This window comes from Gallinula chloropus, assembly GCF_964237585.1.
Source record: "Gallinula chloropus genome assembly, chromosome: 17".
NCBI lineage: Eukaryota > Metazoa > Chordata > Aves > Gruiformes > Rallidae > Gallinula > Gallinula chloropus.
In genome coordinates, this window is record NC_140102.1 from 15,930,566 (window position 1) to 15,944,286 (window position 13,721).

At 53.1% G+C, this 13,721-nt stretch overlaps 1 protein-coding gene across 2 annotated transcripts in view; it reads right to left on the reverse strand.

Annotated features, from left to right (window-relative positions):
• Nucleotides 1-11,084, reverse strand: part of LOC311198263 (apoptosis-inducing factor 3-like) — a gene marked incomplete at both ends in the record, with an annotated part of 33,862 nt that extends 22,778 nt beyond the window's left edge. For both annotated transcript variants that reach the window (XM_084272172.1, XM_084272171.1), the window contains 3 exons: nt 1,066-1,175; nt 4,334-4,547; nt 11,054-11,084. In XM_084272172.1, the coding sequence (XP_084128298.1) occupies nt 1,066-1,175; nt 4,334-4,547; nt 11,054-11,084 (355 nt within the window). The remainder of the gene's footprint in view (nt 1-1,065; nt 1,176-4,333; nt 4,548-11,053) is intronic.
• Nucleotides 11,085-13,721: the final 2,637 nt, after the last annotated feature.

Consider the following 13,721-nt stretch of genomic DNA (forward strand, 5'->3'; position numbering starts at 1 on the left):
TCAATGTCCGGGCTCTCCCTGTGATGCTGCATCACCCAGAGGTGTCACCTCTCCTACAGGACATGTGGCAGATGTTGTGGACCTGGATGGTCAACAGCACAGTGGCTCCTTGACGTGGAGTTTGCTTCACTTGCCATGGGACCAGTCCAGCTGTGTAGGGGAGAGGCTGACACAGCTACTGAGACCCTGTTTGAGGGATCCCACCTGAAACACCCTCAGTGGCAGTGCCCTGCCAGCAGCTCCTGCCTTGCAAGCCTTTGCTCAGAGACTTCTACCTCAGACTTTGGCTTTCTCTGCCTGAACCAGCTGGCTCACAGTGCTGGGGCAGAGCAAATGGCTCCCATCTGGCCATGCTGGACCAGTCCTGTGCTTGCACCTTGACTCATGAAGGCACAGCAGGCCTGTGTGGGTGATGCTCCAGCACCCATCCCACCTGGATCTACATGATGCTGTTACTTACACTCTGGGCATGGCCATGCCTGCAGCCTGAGCTGAGGAAATGCCCAGGTGATGGGAAACCAGTGAACCTCACACATCCACCAGTAACACCAGCAACATTTCTTTTCAATACTGACAGGATCCCATCATCCCCAAACCCTTCTTTGTTCCTCCACACACAGGATGTTTAGTCACAGGGGGCTGTAGTTTCACAGAGGGATTTTTTAAGACTGAAAGGCCAAAAAAAAAATCAAAAGGTGATTTCTTGTGGGGTGTTTTTTTCCCTTTAAGACAATTTTTAACTCCTCAGTGGCTGGGAACCAGTAAACAGGACAATATGAAAAGCCCCATAACACTGGGGACAGTGAGGGGCAGCTGCTCCAGCCAGAGAACCAAACCAAACTGCATTTAATGGTGCCTGTGCTGGTTTGTTCTTCAAAGCCACTGTGAGTGGCAAGATGGGGTCACCAGCAAACCAGAGGTGCAGTGAAGTGCTTTGCCAGGAGGTTCCAGCTCCCTGCTCACACCTTCCCCCAGCGCGACGGGGCGATGCCCAGCAGCACAGACAGACACACGCTGGGTTTGGGCAGGACTTTGGTGCCCTCCTAGGGTGTAAGGCAGACTGACCTTTGACCAGTGGAGCCCCATAGTGAGGACACTTGTGTCCCACGGCGTGGAACTCGCCGCTCTCCTTGATGAGCAGAGCCTTCCCGCAGCCCAGGTCCACCTCCCGCATCCTGGGGAGGAGGAGCATGGAAAACACGTGGCAGAGCATCTGCCTGGCAGTTGTATGCCAACCCCTTCACCCCAAACCCCCAGCACTGCTCTTACCAGGCTCCCCTCCACACTCCTTCAACTTGCTCAGCCCTGGCTCCAGGTGACTGAGAGCTGTGGGTCACTCCTGCCACCAAGCCAGGCTTTGGAGGTGCCTCTGCTGCTGGGCATGGGGCACATCCAAGTGGGGCACTGACCAGCAGCTTCTTCACCCATCACTGTACCAGTAGGTGGCCCAAAGCATCCCCCAAGCTGCTTGGGAAGAGGCTGGTGGTCCACACCCAAGTCCAGGGGTCAGAATAAAGCTTTTTGGCATGCGCTGGGAACAAGGAACCAAACTGGTTTTACTGCAGCATCAGCCCCACCCCTGACCCCCACAGCTCAGCAGGTCCCTGCCAGGATTGTGCTCCTTTGCTCCAAGCTAAGGCAGGTTGGAGACTTGGAAACCACAAAGGAGATTCCAACCCTCAGGGCACTCTGGCCCCAGGGTCTGCCTCAGGGGGTTGTTCTCTTGTCCTGGCCTTCTCCAACTGCACTGTCCCACTAGAGTAATGCTACTTCAGGCAAAAGCAGCAGGGGGGGATCATCATGCCTACCCCTGGGAGCTGTTTTGCCCCAGCAGCTTGGCAGCCCTGCCCCAGGATGCCACAGCTCTGCTCCTCCCCTAGCAGGACACTTGGCACTTGAAGGTCGTTCCATCAGCACAAGGGGAATAGAGCAGTTCTGCTGCATTCCTCAGCAGTGCAGTGCTTCAGATAAAACCTGAGCTTCTTGTTAAATGACAACCATAACTCTAGGGGAAGATAAGATAAGTGAAAGAGTTTACAACTTACCCAATGACCTGTGCAATCTGAGGGACTCAAAACCAGGACCTGGTGTCTTCAAGGCAGCACACAGCCCCCTGCAAGGCTGCTAGTCCCATGCTCACTCTGAAGTGAGCTAGAGGATGATTTACTGTCCCCTGCTGAGCTATTTACTTAGTTGGGAATTTGCCCTGTTGCCCCACTCCACTTCCCACTTGAGAAGCATCAGCTAAAACTCATCTCTGACCAGCAAAAGACTTTTGCCCAGGGGCTGAGGCAGAACTGTTACAGTCACACAACACAGAGGTGCCCAAACCCTTTCACTGGTGCCTCATGCTGCTTCTGTGCCCATACACATCCCTGCCCCACACAGAACCTGAGACAAGCATCCTGGGAAGTCCTCCTGTGTTCCAGAGCAAGAAGGGACTCCTTCCTCTGGTCCATCCCACCACTTACATGAGCTGTGGGACCTTCTTTGCAGCACCCCTCCTTTGAGCTAGACTCAGCCTGCTGGGATAAAGCCATTCTCAAATTAAAATGACCAGTGATGACAAGCCCACTGCCATGCTGGGTACCACGTTTCAATGCCCACATGGTGGAAGGATCAGCCCAGTTTCCAGCCTCAACTTTAGCTGAGGAGCTCCCTGTGGCAGCCAGCTGTGTTCTCACTGACTGCAGCCAGCTCCCTCCTCACCTTCCACAGGAAGGTCCCCTCATCCCCAGCTTGGCTGTCACTTCCCACCTGCACAGGAGGTGGTGGGTTGGCACCACCTCCCAGAAGCAGCCCTGCACCTACTGTGTGTATTCCTTGCCCAGTCTGTCTCTACTGACTCCTCACCACTCCCCAACTCAGCTCCAGGTTCTGATGGCCACCCAACGCTTCCCTGGGCTACAGCAGAGCTTGCAGAGTCACCTGCATCTCATCACACAGAGGTTTAACCCATGCCTCCCTTTGTGGAATGGCCCATCACAATGAAAGCAAGCAAGCTCATTCCTAGGTGAACTTACCTAACAAGAAGAATTTATAGAATCATAGAATCATCAAGGCTGGAAAAGACCTTCAAGATCATCCAGTCCAACCATCAGCCTTACACCACTGTAACCTCTAAACTGCCTCCCAAAGCACCACATCTGCCCATTTCTTTAACAGCCCCAGGGACAGTGACTCCAGCACCTCCCTGGGCAGCCTGTGCCAATGCTTCACCACTCTTTCAGTGAAGAATTTTTTCCTCATGTCCAATCTGAACCTCCCCTGGCCCAACTTGAACCCTTTCCCTCTTGTCCTGTCACTCGTTCTTAGGGAGAAGAGGCCAACACCCACCTCACTACAACCTCCCCTCAGGTAGCTGTAGAGAGTGATAAGGTCTCCCTTCAGCCTTCTCTTTTCCAGGCTGAACAGCCCCAGCTCCCTCAGCTGTGAATTTAGAGCCCATGGAGCCCCATAAGCTCAGCACAAAGTCGCTTGTATTACATGGATCATTCCAGAACAGTGTCACAAGTCATAGATCAAGTTAATGCAACCAGCTGCCAGACTCCTGCCACCTCCTGCTCCCCTGACAAAACCCCTACACTGCAATAAAAGCTGTTTTGAACTATGTTTTCTGTCAAACAAGCACAGAGTGTGCTGGGGTGTTGGCCACTGGACTATCCAGAAAAGGTGTTCCCTCACCCAGAACAGGCTGTAACCCCAGGCTGTAAAGCACAGGGGCTGGGACAGGCACCTTTCAGGCTTCAGAAGACTCTTGACACAGAGTAAGGACACTCCAAAAAAAAAGCAAATGGCATCTTTGGTAAAAGAGCAGATGGGAAGGGCTGAGCTCAGCTGGAGGAGCAAGGCATTGGCTCAGCTGTAAAAGTACTGAGGCTAAATACACTTATTACAGATGAGTCTGGGTTGTCTGCTGAGCAGAGGCTGCTCAGAAGGTCTGCTACAGAACATCCCATCTTCCTAAGATGATGTCCCAGGGAGGACAGGGCAAGGAGCAGTGAGTAGACCTTCTGGTCAGGAACAGTTGTTGCTTATCCCTGATGTTGGTTTAGCTTTGGGTTTTTTTTAAGGTGAGGAAAAAAATTGATGAAGTTAAAATATCATCTGCAGAAACTGTAAAGAACAGGACAGGCTGCCCAGGGGGTGTGGGGTCTCCTTCTCTGGAGAGATTCCAGCCCCATCTGGACGCCGCCCTGTGCAATATGAGCTGGGGAGCTGCTTTGGCAGGGGGGTTGGACCCCATGAGCTCTCCAGGTCCCTTCCAACCCCTGGGATTCTGTGATTCTGGGATTCAGTCTGGGGTATAACTGCAAATATCTGAAGCACTTACTGTCCATTCTCCAGGTCCTTCACATGGCACACAGATGCTTCCACCACATCTTTTGGGTTGTGGTAGGGGTTGCTGGCAATGGGATGCTCCTCCAGATGGTAGTGCCGGGCAGTCCCGTTGACTTTGTAGATCAAGGGGCTGGCCTTGCCATTGGGTGACATCTCCTCCTTGCTTCTCTCCTTCTCTGGTATTACAACTTCAATTTTCACTTCAACTACAGGAACAAAAGAGAAATCATCATTACAATGAAGAGGTTTTGCTGCCATTATGCCTCTTCCTTCTCCTGCCAAAGGGGCTGAGAGACATCATCAGAAGAGACATTTTGATTGGCTTGCTGGGGAAAATGAAACATTTAATGCTGAACTCATCTTGATTACTTGAGCCCATTATTCCACTGTGCTTTCTCCATCCTTTGCATGCATCAAGTGTGTATTCTTGCAAGCAGACTTCAAAACACCCTTTAACTCTTTGTAGATGACATTAACTGAAGAGAGAGTCAACACTGCATATGGTGTCTCAACCTGCATCACTAGGTGGACACCAATTAATAAGGCACTAGAAATGCCCAAAATCATTTCTGCAGGTCCCCTCAGCCCCCACCTGCTGGGTGCTGTCATGGGGCAGCAATGGATGCCCCATGGCATGGCACAGCCAGGGTGCTGCTCCTCTGCCTGTCCCCCTTCCACCCTCCTGCTCCCTCAACTGGGATGTGCTGCTGGTCCTTCCCATGCAGAGATGGAGGGAGAGCACTGAGACACTGGGGTGAAGGACACCCACCCAGCTACATCCCCCACCCTGTGTGCAGGGGGGAGCAGGCTGGACAGAGGAGTATCAGAGGAAGCTGGGAAGGAGCTCTCACATCCTAAGGTGAAAAACATCACTTTATCTCCTAAGGACTTGATAAACCTAAAGCATTAATATTTACAGTATACCCTGGGGAGTTCTGTGGCAGGCCAGTGCCATGAAAGAGTGTCTCAAGCAAACAGGAGGTTGCTGAGCTTTCCCCACCTTAAATGTCACGACCAGGAAAAGCTGTGCAGATAATAACAATGAAATTAATGTCCAGAACCCATTAAGGAAAGACAAAAGGCAGGAAACAGTGTGGCCCAGAGGAGTGGGACAAGCCCTGTGGCATGAGAAGGGTGCTGGGTCTCCCCAGCTTTGTCTGTTGCCCCATGGCATTTATTGTAAGTCCATCAAGAGGATGCTGGAAGAGAGGATGAGGGGAATGATCACTCATTTAGGACAGGAGAAAAGCAAGCAGCCATGGCTGTCCAGGCACTAGAAGCAAGCTGCTCTTTCAAGAGCCCTGTGAGCTCTTAGTTCTGGAGGATAGGGTGGCTTTTTGCCCAAGGGTTGAAGACTTGCTTGCACCAGTGCAGGATCCACTGGGAGCTCTGGTCTCCTCATGCAGTTTTCTGCATCCCTTGCTGACCCAACAGAACACGTGAACTCTCCTGTGCCATGAGAAAACCTGTTCCTGGAGCTCCACAGCAGCAGCTCAGCTGCCTGCAGCACCCAGAGAAGAGGCCACCTTCCATCAGCACCGCTTCCCCGCGGTGTTTGGATGAGCAGTGGGGTTTTCTGGGTGATGCTTAGGAAATCAACCACCCATTTATGGCAGTCCTTGGGAAAAACTGTCACCATCACTTCATACAGTTATACAGCTGATCAGAGTGAAGGCAGCTGTGCATCCTTGCTGGAGCCAGGCAGCATGGTGCTGCTGCTGATGCAGCACAGGGTAAGACTGCAACTGGAACCAGCAAAGCTGTGGGCTCCAAGCCCTGCCAGTGACATTGGTGCTGGTGGGAACAACCCCCCCATCTCTCCCTTGGCCCAACACCCCATGCTTTGCTTTCCAGACTGGGCCAGGGAGCACCTGTGGTGTCTGAACCCACCCAGGGGAGGATGGATGTTTGGCTCCCAAGCTCCTCACCACTTTATGGGTCAGAACAACATGTGCAAGGAGCAGCAGGTCTCTGGCAGCAGTGAGGGTGGCAATGTTCCCAGCCAGCCCTGCTCACCAGCACGGCTGCTCCCAAGGAAAACCAAAAAGAGGTATAAAGTCTTTCCCCCACCCCTATTTCAGGCCCCACACTTCAGGACTTTGCCTTTGTGGGGGGCAAGTCCCGCTCGCTGCTCCCCAAGCCCCACGTGGAGCGTCTCTGGCAGGAGACTCACATTCCCAAAGGATGATCCCTCCAAGAATCCAGGACTCAGCAGCACCTGAGCCCACCCAGCCAACCACTTGACTTGCAAGGCAACACTTAGAAGCCCAAACTTCCATTCTGAAACCTGTCTGGCACAGCCTGGCTGGGTCCAGCACGCTCCAGCCTTCTGGCAATCTCCTTCCTACAGCTTCTACAAGAGGTTCCTGACCTTAAGGCAGACTGCTGGGAAGGTTTTAGGCACATGCCTACAAAGATGTGCACTATATATATATATATATATAAATGTGTGTGTGTGTGTGTATTTGGAATCAGGACAGGCTGGGGGTGACCTGCTGGAGAAGAGCTCAGTGGAGAAGGACCTGGGGGTGCTGGTGGGTGACAGGGTGGCCCTGGGCCAGCAGTGTGCCCTGGGGGCTGAGAGAGACAATGGGATCCTGGGGGCATCAGGAGGAGTGTGGCCAGCAGGTCAGCAGGTCACAGGAGGGGATCCTCCCCCTCTGCTCTGCCCTGCTCAGGCCCCACCTGGAGTGTTGTGTCCAGTTCTGGGCTCCCTGGGATCAAACAGACAGGGATCTCCTGGAGAGAGTCCAGAGGAGGGACAGAGATGCTGAAGGGCCTGGAGCATCTCCCCTGTGAGGAAAGGCTGAGGGAGCTGGGGCTGTTCAGCCTGGAGAAAAGAAGACAAAGGGGGGATCTGATTAATGTTTATCAATATCTGAAGCAGGGGATGCAGGGGGAATGGGCAGCCCCTTTTCAGTGTCTGTGGGGACAGGACAAGGGGCAATGGCTGCAAGTTGGAGCACAGGGAGTTCCACACCAACATGGGGAAGAACTTTTCCCCAGTGAGGGTGAGGGAGCCCTGGGACAGGCTGCCCAGGGGGTGTGGAGTCTCCTTCTCTGGAGAGATTCCAGCCCCATCTGGACACCGACCTGTGTGCCCTGTCCCAGGGACCCTGCTCTGGCAGGGGGGTTGGACCTGATGGGCTCTTGAGGTCCCTTCCAACTCCTGAGATTCTGGGATTCTATGATCTTTATATACTTGGGTATAAATAGAGATATATGGGTATATAGATACTGATGCTTGCCTTGTGCCACCAGCATCACTTATATACACATATATACACACATGTAACATATGGGGGTTTTGTGCATTCATGTCTGATTTTAATATATATTTTAGCAGAGGCTAATACCACACATCCCCACACCCCTCAGCTCTGCCAGCTCTTAGGATTCAAAATCCAGAGTGAGCTCTCCAAAACCCACAGGATTGCTTGAAACACACACTCTAGTCAAGACTATACATTTTGCCCTTTCTCCCAGGTTCTCAGCCTTTATGTTGAGCATGGGTAGGACCTCTGTGTGCACACCCAGGGCCACCTCCCAGCCTCTTTTAGCACCGTTGGCTTGGGTAGGTTATGTTATTTTCACACCATGATACTCTCATGCTTTGCCTCATGTTGTTAACACCCAGCAGTCAGTCATTAATACCTCATTACATCTCCCCTGAGTTTATTCCTTCTCTATCACTACTCACAGCCTTGTGGGACAAGTCAAAGCCTCTGCCAAGGATGCTGGAAGTGTCAGTGAGGGGTGGGGGTGGCTGGGCTTCAGTGCAGGACCACAGTCACTGTTTTAAAAAGAAATAGTGCAATGAAGTGACCCCAGACTCCTTTACCACAGGAGTAGGTTTGCAGTGTGGCTCAGTGCCCTTCTAGAGGGGCACTATGTAAACTCTGGTAACCCACAGCTATCTGTATCAAGCTGCTTAAAATGTCATGCTTAAAGCTGCAGAAGCAAGGAAACCCAAAGTTAGCGTGGCAGTGAGGAGGGAGGGAGAGCTGGCATGAGTCAAGGTTGGCTTGAACCTGGGGGGAGGTCTGGGTGGGATGGAAAACCAGTGGAAACCAGAAATCCATCCAGGATGGCAACGTGGGAGGGACGGGCAGGTTTTGGTGTACACAGACAGAGGGGCCACTTTACTCCATCAGGGTTTATTGTCCTGCATCCCCCTCAGACCACCAACCCCAATGGCAATGGCATGAGGTGCCCTCAAAGAGACCCCAAAGTGTTTCTGTTAAAAATGACAGACTTAACAACAAAGCCATCACATCAAACACACCTGGCTCCACCCTCCCTCTCCAGTTACCCTGCCCAGCAAATGCCATGCTCCCAAAAACCGACTGGAAGGACTTGCCAGCCGAGCCCAGGGCACTCTCAGAGCCAGCCCTGGGGGTGGACACACAGAGCCCTCTGCATGGGGTGCAGAGATGGTGCTGCCAAGGCTTGCACTGAGCCCCAACGTGGGTGTCTCTGCCCATCATCCTGCCCTGGCTGCCTCCCTGGGGCAGGGGTGGGGATGCCATGCAGACTGCCAGCTGGCATCACAGATGCATCAGCACCCAGAGAGGAAACAATAATCAAGTGCTGGGCTTCCAGAAGAGCATCCCTTGGTGGCAGGGGACTGCAGTGCTAGGGATAACAGATTGCTGCTTGAGTATATGCTTTTAATTAAGCTCCTGAATATCAGGATGGGGTCAGGTGCTGTGGGAACAGATTGATTTCAGGGCTGCCAGCACAGTTATTCACTGTCACAGGTCTCCACACCCTCAATCTCTGGTACCAGTGACCTGATCAGCAGCAGCTATGTGCAGGCAATGTCAAGGTTAGCTCAAGAAAGGCCAAGGGTGCTCAGGGGGACAGTGGGTCTCTCTGGGGTACAAGAAGATGGAGCAGAGAAGGACCACACATGCATCTTTCAAAAGCATCTACACAAATTCTGGTGACTTCAGGCTGCATCTGAAATACTCCCCATGTGCCCAAACTGAGCTGATGGAGAACACAGCTCTGGGCTGTCTCTGCAAGACTTGCCTCTCATTTCTATGGGGGACAGGTAGATTTTTAGGAATAGGAAAGCCCTGTTAGAGGAATAAGCAAGCAAGGAAGAGGAATGCCACGTAGCATCACAAGGCTGTGAAGAACAGACAGCATCTGCAAAGGCATCACTGTACCTCACTGCCTTTAAGGGCCTGAGGAGCACTGAGACCCAGCACTGCTAACCAGGGGCTGGGGAAAGGCTTGTCAGAAGCCTTTGAAGACTGCTCATCAAAACCAGAGCCACATGGAGCTCCTTGCCTCCCAGGATGTCACTTCCCATCACTTTGCTATGCAAATACAGCTCTGCAGAGGGATCTGCAGCTCAGGCAGTATGCCTGCAGAGCACCAGCCCCCAGGGAAACACAGTCTTGCTGATGGTTTACAAAACAGAGTGGAGCTGCAGGCAGAGTTTGTTACAAGCCCAGTCCACATGGCTGTTCATTCCTGGGTGTGTTTTCCCTCCTCCAACCCTTCAAGGAAGGCTGTAAGCATCGTGGGCTTTCCACAAGAGCAAACTGGCAGTTCCCAGTGCCCAGTGCCACGCCACCTGGTTGCTGTGATGGGGCATAAAATAAGCACAGGACAGGTCAAGGGCAGAAAACCACTGACATTTCCTCCTTGTGCCTTGCAAGGCAGAAGACACTCGCTCAGCAGGGGCCTGGGGGGGTCACAGCCACAACTTGTGTCACCCCTCTGACCCTTTGCATGCCACCTGAAAGCCCTGCTCCCTGTGCCAGTGAAGGCAAACCCCCAGGAAAAGGTCCCCCCCAGACATTTTTCCACCCACAAAGGCTACCTGTGGGTGCTGACCCACCCAGCTCCCCTCACTCTCAGGCATGAGCAGGTAGTGAGGACGTGGCCATCCCTCAGCTTCCTCTCAGGAGGCTGAAACACACTGCAGGATGGGAGTGCTCCTCAAAGGCAGCACCAGCAACGCTGACTGCACCAGCCCCCATGTGCCAGCATCAGTCCCCTGGGGACCCCCACCAGAGTGCAAAGGGCAGGAGCCCACCTGGCCCTGCCACAGCGGGAGTGTGCAGGGCAAGGGGACATCCCTGATGTCCCTGTGCCTGTGGCTGCTTTCCCCTCAGGAGGCAGCAGGGACAAGCTTCAGCCAAGAAAATAAACCCCAGAGAGCAGAGCAGCCCCAGGAGCTGGGCTGGGTGGTGGGACTGAGACAGCACCGAGAACCAGCGATGGTGGTCCTGGTCCTGCTCCTTCCCTGGCCATTCCCTCCCAGTGAGGACATGGCTAAGGTGTGTGGCAGAGCTGTGGCAGCAAGGTGCTGGAGACACACAGATCCCAGCTTGGCCAGCTTGTCACATGAAGCCACCCAGGGACAAGGGGGTCGTTTCAGCCCCAGATGCTGTGGAAAGGCAGAGGCGGGGAGGGCAGTGGGGGTAAGGAGGTGGGATGGGGAGGAGCTGGCAGAGGGTGCATGGATGGGGCTGCAGGGTGCTGAGGGCTGCTCCCACCCACCCACTGCCCCTGCACAGCTCCCTGCCTGGGAGCAAGAGCACTGAGGAATTCGGGGTGGGATTAAAGGGCCGGTAATCCTCCCTGCAGGAGCCAGAATTAACATTCCCCCAGCCAGCCTCTGCTGCTGCTGACCTACTTCTCACCATGGGAACAGCAACAGCGGGACAGGGAGGTGGAGGTGGAGGACAGTCACCTGGTTTGGGCCTGGAGAAGCATCCTCCCATGGCGCTGGCCAGGACAGGGGGCAGCCAGCAGGTCAGGGGCACATCCTCACGTGAGAAGCTGGGGCTCCAGGCATCGCTGTCCACCTGCAGTGGGTACAACAGCTCCATGAGAACTGGTACTGCCAGGGAAGGCAGGAGTTGGGAAGGTGGGCAGGAGCCAGGCAGCACCAGCACAGTGGGTGACAGGAGCCACCCCAGTGACCCCAGTGAGGAGGGGCTGTGCTGGCAGTCACTGGGAAACCAGTTCATCAATTCAATCAGCCTTTCCAAGTTTCAAATTACAGAACCCTGCATCATTTATAGAACTTAATAACTTTCCAAAGCCTTGCCTTTGGGAATTGAATCCCTGGGCACATACTCCATGTCCCAAACACAATGATGAAGCCAGAAACACTTCTTTTCTTCTTTTCTCATTAGGTGATGGAAAGAAGAAATCTACTTTATTGCCCAGTCCTGCAAGGTCCATCTTCCCAGGAACGCTCATTCCTGCAGGAATCCTGCTTGCTCTGATGCAATTATTTGTTTGAGAGAAGATTTTCAGTATCAGGGCATTTTGCAGCAAACCCCAGTTATTTATATTTTAAGGCAAGACAGGTTTATGTTTAAGTGGGACAAGGAAACAGTTCAAGTTGTGCTCATGTCGTTTGCTTTGAGTGATGGGGCTCTCAGATTTCTTAGAGGTTGAGATTTGGAATAAAAATGATTCAGTTTTATTCCTTGAGTGAAAACAGCAAATAAACCAGAAGATTGAATTGATTTTACCCATTCAGACCTGTACTTGAACTGATTCACTATGGTTTTGCCAGGTCTTATTCACCTTGAGATCTGGGCAGGAAGCTACAGCTGTTCCCACAGGAGTTTTTAAGAGAAGCAAAGTAAGTTTTTCTGCAGCTCAGAAAGGGCCTCAGGATCTCTCAGCTGACACCAAGCTCAGTGGTGGGTTGATACACCAGAGGGTTGGGATGTCATCTAGAGGGACCTGGACCAGACATAGAGGTTGAAGTTGAACATCGTGATGTTCAAGAAGGACGAGTGCAAGGTCCTGCCCCTGGGTTGGGACAGTCCTCACTGCTGTGTTGGCCTTTATCTCCCAGCAGGATGGGACCTTCTGCCCAGGCAGCTCCACATCACTCCTAGGTCTCCTCCTCTCCATCCACACTACATGCCCAGCATGCACCCCAGGGGCTCCAAGACCCTTAGAAGATGTTGGGAGGCTGATGAAGGTCCTGTAGCTGTTGATAACAGCTGTCACAGGCTGCATCTTGGTCTTGCAGGCAACAGGCTGAATCCCACATCTGAGAGCTCTGCACCAAAGAGCTGTTGTGTAGCCACAGCATCATGGACTCATAGAATCACAGACTGCATTGGCTGGAAAGGACCTTTAATGGTCACCTGGTTCAACCTCCCTGCAGTGAGCAGGGACACCTTTAACTAGAGCAGGTTACTCAGAGCTTCATCAAGCCTGACCTTGAATGTCTCCAGGGATGGGGCCTCCACCACCTCTCTGGGCAGCCTGTGCCAGTGATCATGGAAGAATTTAGGCTGGAAGAGGTCTCTGGTGGTCATTTGATACAATTCCAGCTCTGAGCAGGGTGAGATACCAACCTGGATCTACCCTTAATCCTGCTTTGGAGAATGAACCCAATGCCACTGGTTACATGAGGAGACCCTCCAATACCTGGGTGTCCCTAAAGGTAACAGGCCTTTTCAAAGGGGTATCAGTGGAAAAAGCTGAGACTTGATGGTCTACAAAGGACAAGAAAATCCATTCTTGGGTGCTGGAGACCACCCTAGAGCTCCCCACCCACACCTCTTCCATTGCCAGCTGCAGCACCCTTTAGAAATGGGAAGTGGAGATGTTCAGAGAAGTTCATGATCCCAATGCTTTGGAACACCCAATGGTTTCCCTCAGGGACTGGCAATAATGTCCCAGGCCTATCACTTCTGGAGTATTTTTCCATGCTTGGAAGCTCTGGAGATGCCTCCAGGGGAGGGAGGGAGGGACAGGGTCAAGCTGGTGTTCCCTGGAGCCACGGCAGCCCTGGGGGGGCAGAGGTAACTCTTGCTCACGTACTCAGGGAACAGCCAGCTGCTGGTTCTGGGGCCAGGATGGAGATTTCTCCCACAGCCAGACTGGCACAGGTCCCAGGGGGCACTTCACCCCCCTGCAGCACTGAGCACAGCCCTTGCCAGGACTCCACGGGGCCATTTCTGGCCAGCGACTCCCTGCTGGTGCAGCCCCAGGACCCCAGCTGTGCCTGGGGGTCTCTCCACCTCTCCTCCTTGTTTATACAGAGCTCTGTCACTCAGAGCACAGGTCCTGTAAGGCAGCATCCCCCTGCTCCATGCTCTGCAGGAGCTGCTGGGGTTTAACTGTGCCTGCACACAATAACACTTCTTCTTCCCCTTGCATCTTGGTTCTGCTGCCTGCAAACACATGGTTGCTCCTGCCCCAAGAACTCTGTCCTTCAGAAGCATTATCAGTTATTGCAAGTCATCTCTGGGCTCCCAGCAGTGCTATCCCCACTTGAAGTACTCAGCACTTTCTCCATGGGGCATCCTTTGGGGGTGTCTCTGAAGAGCCATTTCTTCCCTGCTCAGTGTAATGATGCCTAAAACGGTGCCCTGGTGCTTCAA